The 17,857-nt window shown below is 47.3% G+C and overlaps 1 protein-coding gene across 2 annotated transcripts; it reads left to right on the top strand.

The window, feature by feature from the left end:
* The first annotated feature begins 53 nt into the window (after nt 1–53).
* On the top strand, nt 54–12,773 carry LOC140525024 (tapasin-related protein-like). Of its 2 annotated transcripts, none has more exons than XM_072639995.1 (8): nt 54–272; nt 4,039–4,255; nt 5,074–5,316; nt 5,549–5,887; nt 7,475–7,807; nt 10,048–10,134; nt 11,314–11,330; nt 11,423–12,773. In XM_072639995.1, the coding sequence occupies exons 2-8, from the start codon at nt 4,150–4,152 to the stop codon at nt 11,435–11,437; spliced, it is 1,140 nt and encodes a 379-aa protein (XP_072496096.1). In that variant the 5' UTR covers nt 54–272; nt 4,039–4,149; the 3' UTR covers nt 11,438–12,773. The 2 variants fall into 2 exon arrangements, with proteins under 2 accessions (XP_072496096.1, XP_072496095.1); XM_072639994.1 differs by lacking the exon at nt 54–272 and adding an exon at nt 1,708–2,097.
* The last annotated feature ends 5,084 nt before the right edge of the window (nt 12,774–17,857 follow it).

The raw sequence follows: 17,857 nt of genomic DNA, 5'->3' as shown, positions 1-17,857 counted from the left end.
GTAAGCAGCAGGGCTGTGGCCATAAGCCAGCACTCCCCAAGATGATGCTGCAAATGAGGGATGTCCTCAGCCAGCCTGACCCTTCTGTGACCGTGTCTACTTTTCTTTCATAAAAACTTACTGCTCTCCTTTGGAGAGCTTCTCTCCCTTCCCCAAGAGAACTACCCTTTGTAACAGTAAAAAAGGAAGGAGAGGGATGCAAACACATCTGCCAAGTATGATGATCTGCCCCCCAGCACCTTCTCTGGAGGGGCCACATTTTCTCTTCTTTGGTATGAAACTTCAGTGTTATAGTTATATAGCCTTCAGTTTGAGCTTTTTACCTTCCTCCCTCCCACCTCCTCCCTTCCTTTCTTCCTCCCTCCCTCTTTTCCTCTCTTATCTCCCTCCCTTTTTTCCTTCCTTCTTTTCTTCCTTCTTCTCTCCCTCCTTTTCTTCTTTCCTTGACCTTTGCCTTCCTATTTCAGAACTCCTGGGCCTGATCCCTTCCTCAGCAGCCTGGTGGTCCCCCTCCTCCCGCCTCACCCAGGGGCTCACCGTAATGAATGAAATTCTTGCCCCAGAAGCTTTTTATTTTCTATACCTGTTTGTGTCAGTACCTTTGATTCTAGGAAGGAGATGAGGCAGGGGTTAATTTTCCCACTTAATAGAGGTAGAAATAGAGGGGAGGCAATAAGCATTTATTAAGTGCCTACTATGTGTCAGGCACTTAGCACTTTTCAAATATGAATTAATTCGATCCTCAGAAAATCATAGAATTATCCTAATAATAGCAAATATTTTATATGGTGCTTTTAAAGTTCATATAGCACTTTAACTAAATTATCTCATTTGATCCTCACAACAACCCTGGAAGGTAGGTACTATCATCAGCCCATTTTACAGATGAGGAAACTGAGGCAAACAGAAGTGAGGTGACTTGCCCAGGATCACACAGCTAATCAGAGTTGGAGGTGGGATTTGAACTCAGGTCTTCCTGATTCCAAGGCCAGCACCCTTATTCACAGCACTGCCTAGCCTATTGATGTGCCTCAATACACATCAAGTGCTTAGCAAACTTTAAAGTGTTTTATAAATGGTATTGTCACCATCCTATTTGCTCCTCACAGCAACCCTGGGAGATAGGTGTTTTGGGGGGTTTAGAAAGGTTCGGGGACTTGCCTTGGATTACACACAGCTAGTGACCCTCTAAAGCAGGACCCAAACCTAGGTCTTCCTGACTCCAAAACCATCCCATCTCATTTCACAACTTCATTCTAGTCATCCCAGCCTGGGCCACTATGGAATCTTACAGGAGGCAGGTCTCATTTCAGACAAGGGCTTGGGGGAGTCCTCACCTGCCTGCATGGTACCAGCACTAAGGGTACACTGTGGGGTCCTCCAGTCACAGGAGGCTGGTGGGCTAGTTTTCAAGGATCCATGGGCTGAGGTCCATGCCTTTGGGACATGAGAACATGCAACCAGTTCATTGTTTTCCCTTCCTCCCCTGCCCTGGCAGGATTCTTTATAATTTTTTGTTGCTGTGTGTCCTGGATTCTTTCAGCAGTCTAGAAAAGCCTCAGAATAACAGCCCCAAATAATTGAAGAAAATGCTAAATTTCAGTTAGAAATCTCTCTCTCTCTCTCTCTCTCTCTCTCTCTCTCTCTCTCTCTCTCTCTCTCTCTCTCTCTCTCTCTCTCTCTCTCTCTCTCTCTCTCATTTTGGTTCATATGAGTATACATATTATAGCCATATATCTACATATCTATAGGGATTCTATAGGGAATCTGGGGATTCCAAGAGAAATACTGATCTAAAGACCTGGTTCTTGGCTCCTTCTTTGCCTTCTGTGTGCCCGCACCCCCAACCCAGAGCCCTTCAGTCTCCCAGCACGGGTAGGAGGGCAAGCGTAAAGAAGCAGCAGAGAGATCCCAGCTCTGAGCTGTCCTGCCCTGCCCTGTGCTGACTCAGAAGTAAATGAAACTGAAAGTGATTCTGAGAGAGGGAAGGAAAGAAAACCTTAGAAGTGTCTGGCCTCCGGGAGGGAACCAGAAGCCCATGAGGTTCCTGGGGAATGTTGGGAAGAGAAATGCTGACCCCGTACCTGCTCTGCACTGGTGAGTCCTGGCCCTGAGGGGCTGCCTGACTCGCCTTGCCTGGGGACATGTTTGGGGCACCCTGCAGGTGCTGGAGTTGCCAGACTTCCTGGCTTCTGTCTGAAGGCAAGCAACCCTCCCCCATTCCCCTTGAGGCCTGCAATGCTCCGGGAACAGGGAAAGGGGTCCCGAGAGGGGACTGCCCAAGGAGCTGCCTCAGAGAGGGACTGTAAGGGCGCTCCCTCAGAGAGGGAACTGCCCAGAGTACTCCTTTGGAGAGGGGAACGCCCAAAGTGCTCCCTGGGAGAGGGGACTGCCCAGGGTGCTCCCTGTCCTAGGCTCATAGCTGGAGAAGTGGCCCCGGCCCTGTCATGAGGGTTACCAGGTCTCTGGGGAAGGGAGGAGCTGGGGCTAGGGCTTAGTGTTTTGTGCTGGGCTGTTCCCCCAAGCTTCCGCAGACCCTGGGGGTCCTCCAGTGAGGAGAGGGTGAAGCCCCCTGGCCACCTGGCCACAGCCCAACTCCAAAGGACCTCAGGACTTTGGTTTCTTTCCACTTCCTTCTCCTGGGAGGCTGTTGCTTGTTTGTTGTTTGTCCTTCCTCCTCAAAGAAGACCCTGACACCAGGGAGTTGATACTATGATAAGCAAATGAATTGGATGTAAGTGAGACGGGGCTGTGCAAAGTCCTCAACCTCACTTTCTCCTCCAGAGCCTTGTGGGTCCAGTGGCCAGATATGGATCAGAAGGACTGGAGAGCAGAAGGAAGAAGGATGAGGGGAAGTTTAGAGCCACTTACATTCCCTTCAATCCAGCCAAACTGCTTTCTTGCCGTTCCTCAACCAAAGTCTTCCATCTCCCACACGCCTGCCTTTGCATTAGCTGACCTCCCTGCCTGTGCTGCCCTCTCTCCTCACCGCTGCCTCTTAGAACTCCTAGCTTCCTGCAACACTAAGCTGAAACCCTGTCACTTACATGAGATCTTTCCTGATACCCCCTTGAGCTGCTAGTGCCACCCGCTAATATTGTTTTTTATTAAATTATATGTTATATATATTTTGTGCATGTTCTACATATGAGAGGCAGCATGGTACTGCAGATAGACAGCTGGCCTTAGAGTCAGGAAGGCCAGGGTTTGAGCCCTCCATCCCCACTTTGAGGAATACTGGCTATGTAATACTGGCCTAGTCACTTAACCTCCCAGTGCCCCAAGCAACTTTAATGCTGGAGGTCATTGATCTGCACCAGCGGAGGGAGTTTCCTCCTAGGGAAGTCACCACCCCATGAAAGTACAGATAAGGACAATATTTTTTGTATACATTTACATGTGTCTGTTTTCCCCCAGGAGAAACTCCATAAACTCCTTGAGTGCAGGGACTGTTTCTCTTTTGTCTTTGCATCCCTAGCACAGTCAGACGTGTCTGACAGACATATCTGTCATGTCTGACTCTCTGTGACCCCCATTTGGGGTTTTCTTGGCAAAGATACTGGAGTGGTTTGCATTTCCTTTTCTGGGTCATTTGACAGATGAGGAAACTGAGGCAACCCAGGGTGAAGTGACTTGTCCAGGGTCACATAGCTAATGCGTGTCTGAGACTAGATTTGAACTTGTGAAAATGAGCCTTCCTAATCTAAGCCCCGTGTTCTATCCTCTGCACCACCTAGCTGACCAAGTCTTGCACACAGTAGGTGCTAAATAGATGCTTACTTATTGACTGATTGATTGATTGATTGAGGTGAGGTTGACTCCAAGACCCTCAGCTCATTGGCAGGGGTCACCTTGACAACAGTGAAGCTGCTCTGTCCTTGGGCTTACAGTGTAAAAGCATCTTAATAGAATCTCAGTGTTGGAAGGGGTCATCACTCTGATCCACAACTGATCAAAAGACCTAAGGGCTCAAACACCTCCAAGGAGCCGATCTTAGGGGCAGAAGGGTCACTCTCTCCTTTCCTCTCATTATCTTAGGGCTGCTATGGATCTCAGGCTCACATATGGTGGAGGCTGGCATGAAGCTGGGCAAGGTTGGCCAGCTGCCCTGCATCTTGGAAGTCCCCCTAGATCCCTCCAAGCCCCTCGATGGAGAGCCACACCCCGCAGTGGCAGAATATCCAGCTGGTGCTGAGTGGTTCTGGGAGCCAGACCCTGCCCCACCAGGCCAACAGGGACACCTTCTTGTTGCAGGGTAAGCATCTCTTGACCGCCACAGGGAGAGGGATGGAGAGGGGCTTCCAACAAGAGTTCCCTACATCCCTGTCATGGCAGGGTGAGGGCTGGAAGAGAAACAGAGAGACACAGAGAGAGACACACTGAGAGACACAGAGACAGAGAGAGACAGAGACACAAGAGAGACAGAGACGAAGAGAAGGAGAACCTTTGTTGGGTCATCTAAGTAATGGGCAAGCCCATTAGAATAGACATTTCTAAAAGGTATCACCTGTTTAAGTTTTACCTCTGATACAGCCTGGCTGTGTGACCCTGGGCAAGTCACATATCTCAGTGCTTTGCACAGCTCTCTGTCTTCACTGCTGAGTTGTAGAGAAGGCGGTTCCCTACACAGATGAAATCTCAGGTCTAGGACCCCCAGTGACTCCCACCTAGTGTTTGGTGATTGAGTGTGAGTGGTATCTATTTCCATATCTATTTTTGGGGGGAGGGGGCGCGGCATGGCTCAAGACAGAGAGAATTCTCCCAGGTCCAAGTTCTATATCCTACCCAGATCCACAACTTCTCTGAAAAGAGTAGTCTGAGAGAACTGTCTGGAACACTTCAGGGTTAAGTGACTTGCTCAAGGTAACATGACCAGTATGTATCAGAAGCAGGATCTGAACCCAGGTCTTCCTGGCTCTGAGACCATTCTCAGTAATTGATATGCTATATTGCCTCTACCCCACAGTAGGCTATTCACAAATATTTGGAAAGGGATAAAATGGAATTGGAGTGAGTGAGCATGAGGGTGAGGAACCAGGCTCCCCCCTTCTGAGCCCTCATATGTATTTGCAGATACGGCAGGGGTCCTTCTCCCTCACGTGGACAAGGATGTGGATAAGCTGGAGTGCAGAATAAGTCACTACTTCACCCACAACACGCAGATCCTGTGGCCAGGTCTCCCTCGACTGCAGGCTCAGCTGCCCACCTGGTACATGGTGACTATCACCAACGCAGACGAGAGGTTCAGAATCACTACCTTCTGCTTCCAGCCCACCGCCCCCCCGCCCAGGGGCCCTGGGCCAGCACCCCTGTCAGGTCAGCTACCCTGTGGGAGGCCAGCTATAGCCCGTCTCTGTCCCCATTCCTGGCCACTAGCCCCAGACACCACCTCTGGATTTGTCCTGACCTCTGCCTTGTCTCTGTGACCTGATCCCTGCCTCCAATGACTCTGACCTCCTGATCACTCTCCCACTGACACTGCCCTCCTACTCTTTGCACCCCAATTCCTTCCCTGCTTGTACTAGCCTCCCAATGCCTCTTTCCCTAGGAGTGTTCTCCCTCTACACAAAGACCTCCCAAGTCCAGGTGAAGCTACAGGGGACGGTCCTCCTTACCTGTGGATTCACAGTGGACCATGCCCACGAGGCTGTGGATGTGACATGGACTTTTCGGCAGAAGGGGGGATGGCATCAGGAGGTGTTGAAGTATGCTGGGAAACAGGTGACCCACCTTCACAAGCAGGTGGAAGCCTTCCCCAGTGAGATCCCTCGTGGCAATGCCTCCATCCGGCTCACCAACATGGCAGTCAAGGATGAGGGCAGCTATTTCTGCTCTGTGAACGTGGCTGGGCTCCATGGGCAGCTCAGCGTTGAGGTGGCTGTTGTGGGTAACTCTCTCTTTCTCTTCATTCTTCTCTTTCCTGAGCCTATGAGGAGGTGATGGAGGGAACTGTCTGATGACCTCAATAGTATTTATCCCCCAAAGCCAGGTCAGGCCAGCCATTAATCCCCATTTTACAGAGGGAGAAACTGAGACCCAGAAGCAGCACATGACTCACTCAAGGTCATTCAGCTCTTATATGAAGAAGTGTGGTATAGTAGTCTTTCATCTGACCTCATAGAATTTTATACATCTCTTATAAACTTTACTTTCTAATATACCATAATTATCAATGAATATGCCTTATCTGAACACCACCCCCCAACACATCCCCTGAACTTGGCAGTACTTAGATAGCCTATGTGGGCAACCTGAGTTCTGCGGCTCCCCACAGCCTAGGGAAAATCCAATTCCATGGCTTCCAGGGTGACCTTCTCAATAGTCTCAGGGTTCTGGGAGTAGGACAAATCAACCAATCAACAGACAAGCATCTATTAAGTGCCCACTGTATGCCAGATAGTTAACAAGCATTTATTAAGCACCTACTATGTGCCAGGCACTCAGTGCTAGGGATACAAAGATGCCAGGCCTAGAGGCCTGTGTGGGCTACCCGAGTCTTCTTACCTCACCTCCGAGGTCTTCGGTTGGCCAAAACCAGATGCTCATATGAGAGAAAGGACGTTCCAGAGTCGAACAAGGGTTGAGCTTTATTTCAGGGTCTCGGTTACAAGTGCAGGAGGGTCTTCCTTAGGAGGAAGAGGGGGAGATTTCCTAAGGAGGCTAAGATCTTAAGGGATTGGAAGTAGAAGTACAAGCGGGGAGAGAGGGGGAAGGGAGAGAGGAAAGAAGAGAAGCGGAGCCTACTGTCCTCTTGGCTCCTCACGTGCTAAGAGAGCTTTCAGGCTTCCTCAATCCTACTTAACCTTCAGCCGCATAGTTTGCATCTGAATACCGTGCTGTTAGATAACAATAGTGTGCCCAGATCCGGGACAATCTCGAGGGCAGGGAGACTCCACCCATCACATATCTCCCGGGGAGAGGCGGAAATACCCGAGCTAGCCGAGCTAGCTCAGTCTGACCTTCTCGAATCCCCACTGTTCATGGAGGGCCTCGTAAGACTCTAAGATTTAGAAGTCCCACTTTTACCCGCCCGAGACCGTCCACATGGAATTGAGCTTCCAATCCCAACACAAAGACAGAAAGAAAACAAACAGTGCCTACTCTCAAGGAAGTCCCAGTCTCAAGTGTTAAGAGCCAGGGAAGCCACACAAGGATGAAACACAACATGACCTCAAGAAGCATCCATTTGAATAGGGGGATTAAGAGCAGTTTTTCTATGAGAGTTTGGGGGATGGACTGTGAATTTAGTCCTGGTTGGGAACTTCTTCTAATAAGGGAGATGGCCTCAGAATCTTAGTTTAGGGGAGTGTCCAGGGTCCCACAGCTGGGCAGTGCCAGAGGTGACAGTCCTTACTCTGAGGCCAGCTCTCTGATCCTTTCTGCGGCCCATGAGGCCCACGCCAGCACCAGTCTCCAGGAACAGCCTCTTCCTCCAATCCCCAACACCCAAGGTCCTGTTTTACTCTTTTCCCAGAGGCCCCCAAAGTGACGCTCAGCCCCCAGACCCCAGTTCTGACCTTGGAGGAAGGGGAGGAGCAAAAGTTGGCATGTGAGGTCAGCCGCTACTTCCCGTTAGAAGCCCATGTGCAATGGCTTCGTGAGCCCGTGGAAGGCCGCATGCTTCCAGAGGTGGTGAGGAATGTCATCTTCAGTAATCACCGGCAGAGCAGCGATGAAACCTACAGCTTCTCCAGCTACTTTCTCCTGAAGGCCTCACTCCAGGATGATGGTGTACGCTACACCTGCCGGGTGGAACATGAGGGCCTTCAGATGCCCATCAGGAAAAGCATCATGATCACAGTGACAGGTACTTGTGGTCAACCCAGCCCTGGGATCTCTGAGGATATCTGTCTGGGAAGGGAGGCGAGGCATTTCACTTCAGTCACATCTCCTCCAAAGTTGTTGTTTGTTCTTCAATCTCAAAGAGGACCATGGCATCAGGGAGGTGATGCCATGACATGCAGGTGGATTGGATTGAAGTGAGGCAGAGCTGTGCAGACACCAGCCTCATTTTCTCCTTTGGAGCCATTTGGGTCCAGTGGTCAGCTACAGATCAAGATGACTGGAGATGGTCCTGATGCAGTGGGTTCTTTGGTCTTTTTAAGCTAAGGTCTTTCTGAGTTCTCACCAAAGTTTTCCACCATCAAATTTGGCAAACAAGACACCAGATAGACTGGGTTCAGTCTCACCTTGACATTGAATAGATGAGCAATGGGTATAGCATTGATCAGAATAGTGAGAAATTGATTGGGGAAGGATTCATGAAAAAAGAAATATAAAGGAAAACCCCAGGTGAGAACAGGTTAAAGATCACATCCATCCTTGACCTTTCTACCTGCCCCTTCTCCACTGATCCTTCCCATCAACTGTGTGATGGTAGCCAAAGAGCTTAATCTTTCTGTGCCTCAGTTTCCTTATCTGTAAAATGAAGAGGTTGGAGTAGATGACTTTTGAGATGGGTCCCTTCTCACTCTTCCATTACAAGCTGATGGTATATGACACTCCCATACCTGGCCTAGAGGTAAAGTCAAAAGTGATATCACAGGATCTTAGCCTCAGAGGCTGACAAATACAACCTTTCTCATTTTAAAGGTAAGGAAACCAAGACCTGGGGCAATAAAGAGACTTGTATCAATGGTCACCCAAGTAGAAAGCTTCAGAGGTCAGAGGTGAGATTTGAACACAGGTCTTTGGATTTCCAAATCAGTTCTGTTTCCATTAGAAAGGAACAATTAATTTCTGTGATCGAATATCAGATGAGATGATTCATTCTTGTCCTGGTGACTGCCCCATCATTATGTTATAAAAACTCTGCCTTCTTTTCCTCTTCCATTTCTCCTCCTTCCCTCTTTCCCCTCCTCCCTTTCTTCCTCCTGCCCCTCCTTTTCCTCCCTCTCTTCCTCCTCCTCCTCCTCCTCCCCCTCCTTCTCCCTGTCCCCCTCTTTGGGATATCCTAACCTGGATGTGATTCAGCTGAGTCAAGCCTAGAATTTTTAAAAAAACAGCTTTTCACTGGGGAAAGAAATGAAACACCACAGCATAGTGACTGGGGAATTCCTGGGATTTCAGATCCAGCTGGAAGATTCCCTCAGGGAATTCAGCCCAAGGCCTTCCTTTTTTTTTTTTTTTTTTTGTCTGGCACCTTCTGCCCATCCTCCTGCTCCATCTCAGCTCTGATTTTCTCTACGGAGTAGAGGAGAATTGAGGGATGGTCTTAGAATCCAGTGACCTCAGCTGAGTTAGGGCTCTTAGCTGAATGACCTTGGGCAAGTCCCCCCCACCTTTCTCAGGGTCTCTGAGCCTCAGTTTTCTCACAAGTTTAGGGAAAGAGACTGGATCCATCATTTGGTTGGTCTATGGAATTCCTGTATAAGGAAACTCCCTCCACCAGTGCAAGTTGGCACCTTTTGTGCAACCTTGCATTTCCTTTCAAATCCAACATTCTGTAGTCTTCTATCCTTGGAACACAGAGCTAATAGGGACCTCAGAGGGCATTGGATCCAACCTTCCCATTTTACAGATCTGGAAACTGAGGTCCAGAGGGGTTAAGTGACTTGCCCAACCAAAGTCATATGGGTGCTGAAGCACATTGAGGACATTAGGAGCCAGGTCCAATGTCCAATCCAGTGTCCCAGGAAGAGCTGGGGAGCTGGAGTAGCTTGAGATGTTACAGTATTGCATCTAAAGGTTTGTGAAATGTTTTATGTATGCTATCTCTGATCCCCATTTTGTAGATAAGGAAACTGAGGCAGATAGAGATGAAGTGACTTGCCCAGGGTCACATAGCTTGTAGGTGTCTGAGACAGGATTTGAACTTGGATTTTCTTGACTCCAGGTCCAGTGCTCCAACCACTGAACCATTTAGCTGTCCAAAGAGGTGACAACCTAGGAGGGAGACCCTCAGGTGAAGGTGTGACCAGTGATCCCTTAGAGTCTGACCTCTTCCTCTCAGTTGGCTCTTCTTAACATGGGGGGGAGGGGGACTAGGGGCTGCCCTTGCTCAGTCTCCAACCAGCTGCTCATAGAGCTGTCCTTGTCTCTCTGCAGAAAGGTCTGGGACCACATGGTGGCTTCTAGTCATGTCTCTAGTTCTAATTGTTCTGCTTGTGTATCTTTTGAAGACCCTGAACCAAGGTAAAGACCAGCATTCATTTACTGGGCTGCTCTGGGGGGAGGAGGAAGGGAATCAGCAACACTCACTGCCCCCACTGTGTAGTTTCAATCTATCCAGAATGGCATGGACTAGTGGAGGGTCCATGCCCCACCTTTGTCCTCTCCTTGAGCCAACAGCCTCCCATGATGTAATATCTGGGGATCTTTGGGAAAAGTAGTAGTGTGGACCCCAAGAAAACCTTGGGTCAATCCATCCATCAGTCAATCAACAAACATTTATCAGTTGCCCACTCTATGCCAAGCACTATAACAGGCACTGGTGATACAAATTCACAAAAAGCAGATGAACCTTTTCCTTGAACTTACATTCTATTAGGGTATACATGTGCACAGAGAAGTAAGTAAGGATATGTACAAAGGAAGTACCTGATGATTTGGGAAGGGGAGTGTTAACAATTTGGGGAACAGGGAAAAGCCTTTTGGGAGAGGTAGCCCTTGAGCTGAGCCTTGAAGGGAGCTGAGGGTCCCAAGAGGCAGAGGTGAGGAGGGAGAATGGGGAGCATAGGGGAGAGCATCACTTTGGTAACTATGGGAAGGATGGATTGGAGACAGGAGATACTAGAGGCATGGACTAACACTGGGAGGACAATGCAGTCATGTGGGGGCAGGGAATGGAGGCCTGGATCTGCATGGTTGTGGGGTCAATAGAGAGATACTGAGGAAATGGAATCTATAAGACATGGGACTTGAGTGGATATGATGAGTGAGGGAAAAAGAAAAATCAAGAATGATTCTTGGGCTGAAAACCTGGAAGAATGATGGGACCTTTCAAGGGAGGGATGTATTGAGTGGAAAAGATAATGAATTCTGTTTTGGACACGTTGAAATTGAGGCGCCTATAGAACATCCAGGTGGATATCCAGCGAGCAGTTGGAAATCCTGGCCTAGAGTTCAGCAAAGAGATAAAGATTGACTATCTAGAATTGGGAGTCATCTGTATAGATGATGGCTGAATGCATGGGAACTGTTTGATCTCAGAGTATAGAGAGAATTAGGAGAGCATCCAAGACTGAACCTTAGGGTACACCTATGTAAAGGAGGCAGGACATGACTACAAAGGCAAGAAAGAAACAGTTCCAGCCTCCAAGAAGAAGGAATATTCAATCTAATTCTTTGCTTTGCTTTCTTTTTTTCTTCCAGTGAGAAGTGTGGACAAGGTAAGACCTATATCTAATTTCTATTGCCCTCTTAATGGGTTGTTGGGGGATGAGTGCTGGGCTCTCATATCCTTTCTTCTGTCCTGTTACAGAGAAAGCCTTATTAGGAATTCAAAGCAGATGCCGAGTAAAGGAGAGAGTCGCTCTTGGAAGTCAATGACTGAGAGCCATCCAGTGCCATATAACTAACACAGTCTTAGAACTTGGACTAGAAAGACCCTGAAAAGACATGGGTTCCAGTCCCATCTCTTCTAATGTGTGACAACAGACAAGTCACTAGAACTTTGTGAGCCAATTTCCTTATTTATAAAATGAGTATAATAAGACCTACATACGGTATGACTGCCTCACAGCACTGTTGTGAGAAACTGAGATAATCTGTGTAAAGCATTACATAGAGTGTTAGCTACTGTTTAGGATCATTGTTGGTAAGTTAACATTCATTCATAGAGGAAACCTTTAGTTACCAGTCTACAAAACTCTTTTCCCCATCCTGCAATGGTGTTCATCTTAGGCCAGTTTCAGACCTTATCTGCTCTGCTCTCTCGACCCTTAACATTGTCATCTGACCTATTCAATTAAGCTGCTATCCTCCCTGCTTCAATGGTCTTTGGACTCCCAGGCCTTTCCATCTACCTAGGCAGGGGACCTCAATCTTTCTATCTGTATCACCAATGTTTGGCACATAATAAGTGCTTAACAAAACTTTTTTCTTTCATTCATTCATTCTTCATGCACAGCTTAGCCTTGTGAACAAATTCATTCAATCCCATGCACATGGTCAATAGAACCTCATTTAGAGGTCATGAAATGTTGCTATGATGCTGGTCAGTGACCGATCCCCTCTGTGGCACACCTCAAGCCCAGTCAGTGCTCCCTGCCCATTTTGCCCAGCTTGGCCCTGGGACCTGCCTCCCCTCCCACCCATCTTCTAGCTTCTCAGCCCACTCCGTACTCCATGCCAATAATCACCAAAGCTTCCATTCATAACATTGTCTCTATGGCACCAACTGCTTCTACTAGCATTGTTGTTTTCCTGGACACCTTCTGTGGGTACCCTGTTGTAGGCTCTGTATTCTGAGCCCCTTTTAGCTTTTGGTAATTTAGGAATAAAGAAAGTATGCTATGTTGATGCCCTAAATCCATAGAGAATCCACCCACACAAAATAAGACCTTCTCCCCCATGCCTCATACAGTATGATCTGTTACCTTCCCTACAATATAGGGGATCAGCAGAGAGAGCCCAGCAGGGGCAACTGAAAAACTTGTGTTCAAATCCCACCTCAGATATTGACTTACTTTCTGAACCTGAGAAAGTCACTGAATTTCTCTGAGCCTCAGTTCCTCATCTATAAAATGGGAATAACATTGGTATTGTAATACCTACTTCACAGGGTTGTTGTGAGGATCAAACAAAATAGGTAAAGTGTTTTGAAAAACCTCTATGCAGACGTCGTCATCTATCTTAGCACTGCTTGGGTTCCATCCCAGCTACCTTTCCCACACCCAATGTCCTCCTACAGATGAAGGAGGTTACCTCTTGGTTCCTTTGCCCTGGGGACAGGGTTTGGGACAGTCACGTATGCATGCGGGCTGGAAAATACACAGGCATCTGTCTAGGTGCAGGAAGTGCCCTTCCAACCTCCCATCTGAGGGAACAGGGAAGGGACCCACTTTGGGAAATGCTCAGGCAAAGGCAGAGACTGTCTTTTACCTTTTTTAGTAGCCCTGGCATTTGGTACAGTGCCTGGCACATAATAGGTGCCAAATAGATTGATTGGGAGTGGTAGAGAGAGCTGCAATTCTTTCTCCTACCTGGGGTGGGATGTCCACACCCCTAGCAGGAGAGGCAGCTCTATCACTGACCCATGATTACCTGATGGGTGAGTGAGGCCAGCTTCTGGGGAGAGCTGAAACTTCAGGGGTCAGACCTGGCATAAAGTGGTTTTTGCTGTGGACACTTTCACAAAGCTGAGTGTCCTTCAGTGTACAGGGGGAAAAGGCATGCAGTCTGTGTCCTTTCTGGACATCCTGGCCACAGCCAGACTATAACCAAACAGTTATTGTTGCCTACAAACACAAGAAATAGTCCTGACCCTTGTGAAGCCTAGAGGAATGAGACATGAATAATAGAGGACCTATGGATTCTTCTGTCCTGGGAGTTGGACTAGGTAATGGGAGAAAAGAGAATAGTCAGAGACCTGAGGCTCACATGCATAATTGCCCAGTAAAGTCTCCCTCTGGCATAGTGGGAGAGAGGCCTTCCTTCCAGCTGTATGCTACTCTTCTAGGAGGGGTTACCTGCCTTAAAGGTAGTTCAAGATACTCTGTGAGTCTATACACACTTGTTTGTGAGTCCCCACTGGTGTAGTGGCCTTTCACACTCAGTCATAAGACATGATTAATTTAAAGCAAAAGGTATTTAATGAAATTTACTTATAGTAAAATATTTTTTCCCATAAACCTGGGACATATTCTCCCACAAATACACACACCATCACAGGATGAAAAGACATGCGAGAAGCAAGTCTGGTCAGGGAATATGGATGGATGGATGCACATGAAGGGAGTATTATGTTACAAGGATATTTTTGACCTCCAAGCCTGGCCCCTGACAAATTTTGTTATCTAGGTATCCATCCCAACAAAGGTTGAATTTCTGCAGCTTGTTTATAATGGAAAGCAATGCAGCTGGTCATATAAATTCTCTGCATTATGGGTGTCTACACACTGTGGTGGTCAGAGAGAGGAGAGCTCCTCCTGTCAATGCAGACAGAGACAGATTGGGACATGGTACTCAATACATAGTTTCTACTCACCATCTTTCTACGCCTGGATGCCAGGCATAGCTGCCCCCCCCCCATCCTCAACTTCTGTGAGCTTTTGCTGAAGCCTTTGGCTGTGGGATTAGCTCTTTCTCATGAGAACTGGTGCTACCCTGTTGAACTTTTCTAGAAAATCAAATCTTTGTCTTAGCCATAATTACAGAAATACTCCCTTTCTTGAAGCAAGCAAAAACCAAAGCCTTCTCAGTTTGCTCCCTTAAGCAGTGAGCTCTCTCGTTTCAGGCAGTCCCATCTACAAAGCTTTTCAGCCCCGCTGGAGATTTGCCCCAGGAACTGAGAACAAAGAGCAGACACTTCCCTCACCAAACCTCTCAAACTAATCTTTTGAATTGAGTTCCCTAGTGTAGGGTCTGAACGTCTCCGTTCAGAGACTTCCGCTTTGATTATGGTGAACATTCCCTATGCCTCCCAGTTTTTGTCTTTGTAGGCACAATACACCTAGCCACCATTCATCATTAACCTCCAAGTGCAGCCGGGTGGTACAATGGACAGAGGACTGGGCCTGGAGTCAGGAAAATCTGAGTTCAAATGCAACCTCAAACCCTTCCTAGCTGTAGAACCCTGGGCAAATCACTTGACTTCTGTTGGCCTCAGTTTCCTTACCTGTAAAATGGGGATAATAATAGCCCCTACCTCCCAGTGTTGTAAAATAATGAGATAAATTGTAAATCAAATGAGATAATTGTAACTCATTTATTCCAGTGCCTAACACTATATAAATGTTAGCTAATATTATTACTATCAACTCCAAAAGTCCTCCCTTCTCCCAAGTAAGTTGTTGTTCGCCCTTTATTTCAAAGAGGACCGAGACGTCGTGGGGTGATATCTTGACTTGCACATGAATTAGATTTAAGGGAGGCAGAATTGTGCAAAGTTGTCAGCCTCTCTTTCTTCCAGTTATCAGTTAAGTGAGTGGGGGAAGGCACAAACTTTAAGGGGAAGCCAGGGGGCAAGGACGTTATGTCTGCCACCAAGCCACTTTCCTGCTGTTACCACATGAAAAGAGGCTGCAAAACTGGAAAGATTTGTTCTCACCCTTATAGCTACAAAGACCCCAGCGGACTGGGGCTGGAGGAGGGAGGTGAGGAAGGGAGTTGGGGCAGAAACTATGGAGAGACTGAGACAGAAGGGAGGGGGAGATTCAGGGAAAAGGAGAGATTATATTAGGACAGGGTAGAGCCTTGTAGAGAAGCTCCAGGATCCTTGGCATCTAGAATGGATAGAGCACTGGGCTCTAAATATGAACTCAGAGTCTTACTAGTTATGTGACCCTGGGTAAGTCACTTCACCTGTTTGCCTCAGTTTCCACAACTATAAAATGGGGATCATAATAGCACCTATCTTCCAGGGTTGTTGTGAGGATGAAATGAGAGAAAATTGCTCAGGTTGGATAAGATCATAGGCTCATGATGAATTGAGCATTTATTAATAATAGTTAGCAAAGTTTACAAATATCTCATTTGATCTTCACAACAACGCTGGGAGGTTGGTGCTATTATGTTTCTCATTTTACAGATGAGGAAACTGAGGTCAACAGAAGTTAGTTGACTCATGGAGGGGGGGTGTCGCCCAGCTAGTGTCTGAAGGATTGGAACTCAGGTCTTCCTGACCCAAGCCCAGCTCTCTGTACATTGTGGTGTCACCTAGTGGTCACCGACCATATAACACTTTCTTTTTGCCATGCAGTGCTGTAAGACCCAGTAAAGGAAACTTCTGGCTCCTCATGTTCAATTCTCTTATTTTACAGATAGGGAAACTGAGGCTGGAAGATGTTAAGAATATGTGAGAGGGCGTCAAGTCCAACTCCCTCATATTAAAGATGAGGAAACTCAGGCCTTCTAACTCCAAGATTTTAAAATTCTCTGCTCTAGTGAGAGGGTAGCTAGGTGGCACAGTGGACACTGTCTTAGACACTTCCTAGCTGTGTAACCCTGGGCAAGTCACTTAACCTTGCTTGCCTTGGTTTCCTCATCTGTAAAATGAGCTGAAGGAAATGTCAAACTACTCCAGAATCTTTGCCAAGAAAATCCTAAATGGGGTCAGAGAAAGTAAGACATGATTGAGATGACTCGGCAACAGTATCCTTGTGAGGCTTTGAGCCTTGGGCCCTGATCTGACTACTTGTGGTGCATTGTGTCCAGTTCTGGGGAATAGAGTTTATTTAGAACAAAAACGGACAAGACGCAGCCGGCTTGGGGGGAGTGACCAGGATGATGAGGAGGCTAGAGGCCACATGGGATGAAAGCTGGGGGAGCGGGGAGAGTGAGGCAGCAGTTGTGACCACAGCCAACACTCAGCTCTGCTGCTCAGCTCAGCCACACCGGAAGGTGGAACCATGGAGTTTGAAGGTGGGAAGTCTCCCTAAGCTCCAACTGCCTGCAGCTCCCCTCTTCTCTTTCTTCAGTTCCTTATTTAGAGATCGAGGAGAGGGAGGTATCTTCTATTTCTTTTTCTATTCTGGAATCCCAAGCTTTTAATCTTCAAATGCATTTTGTGGTCCATGAGTGCCTTTTGTATTTTAAAGGGAAGAAAAGAGAACTAGTTCCAACTGGACTAATATCAAATTTAGGCTTACTACTTACTTACTACTATGAGGTAGAAGGACTTCCTGTTTAGTGGGAAGAGGGCTGAGCTGGGAGTCAGAGGACCAGAGCTCAAATTCCAGCTTTGCCACTTGCTAGCTGTGTGACCTTGGACAAGTCACTTTTCCTCAGTTTCCCTCTCTGTAAAAAGAGAGGTTAAATGAGGTGGTGGCTGCTAATGTCCCTTCCAGATCTAGGTGAAGGATCCAATAAATGATAAATCTCTTTGAATCTCTTTCCTCAGCTATAAAGTGAAGGTGTTGGACCTGATGGCATGAATGCAACTCTTTAGCTACAAAATGTATGATCTGTAAAATGAGTATAAATGTATATTTCGATGGAGTTGAGATAGAAAACAGCCCCCTGACAAGTCACTAGTTATTATTCTATTATAATGCTCTCGGGGGACCAGTGCACAGATGGGGAAAATAGCTGCTTTTTGTAACTGAGTAAAAGTATTGGTGCATAGTCTGTAAAGTATCTCTATGACAACTCCAAAGAGCTAGCAGGACAACGGGAATGATAATCTCTTATCCTCTTCTCACAGGGGTTGTAGATGAGCCCTAGGCCTGGAGTCAGGAAGACCTGAGTTCAAATCCTACCTCAGATACTTACCAGCTGTGTGACTCGAGACAAAGTCAGTTAAGGACTGTTTGCCTCAGTTTCCCCATCTGTAAAATGGGGATAATAATAGCGTCTACCTCCCAGGGTTCTTGCAAGCCTCAGATGAGGTAATTGTAAAACACCTAGACCAGTGGCTGGCACATAGCAAGCATTATATGAAGGTCAGCTGTTAACTGTTATTGTCATTATTAACCAATAAATATTTCTTAGGTACCTACTATGTGTCAGGTACCATGACAGGTTATTGGGGACAGTGGCAAAAATGAGACAGTTTCTACTATCAAGGAGTTTTTGCACTGCAAGGTGGAACGGCTTCTGTAATATGATTTTTGCTTTGTGTTGAGGATTGGTAGCACTCAGCCAGCATCCAGGGTTGTGCCTGGATCTAAGTCCCAGAGCTGAGCGGAGGAATGTGGCATGCAAATAGGGTGAATTTCATTCAGGGAGGGCTGCCTGTAGGCCGGAAGTCTTAAAT

This window comes from Notamacropus eugenii, chromosome 2 (genome assembly GCF_028372415.1).
Source record: "Notamacropus eugenii isolate mMacEug1 chromosome 2, mMacEug1.pri_v2, whole genome shotgun sequence".
NCBI classification, from domain to species: domain Eukaryota; kingdom Metazoa; phylum Chordata; class Mammalia; order Diprotodontia; family Macropodidae; genus Notamacropus; species Notamacropus eugenii.
Note: the sequence above shows the minus strand (reverse complement) of the source record. Positions and strands in the feature narration are given on the sequence as shown.

Coding starts and splice junctions, on each gene's coding strand:
- LOC140525024 (XM_072639995.1), top strand. CDS start 4,150: ATGGAGAGCCACACCCCGCAGTGGCAGAATATCCAGCTGGTGCTGAGT. Junction 4,256..5,073: donor GGACACCTTCTTGTTGCAGG/GTAAGCATCTCT, acceptor ATGTATTTGCAG/ATACGGCAGGGGTCCTTCTC. Junction 5,888..7,474: donor CGTTGAGGTGGCTGTTGTGG/GTAACTCTCTCT, acceptor CTCTTTTCCCAG/AGGCCCCCAAAGTGACGCTC.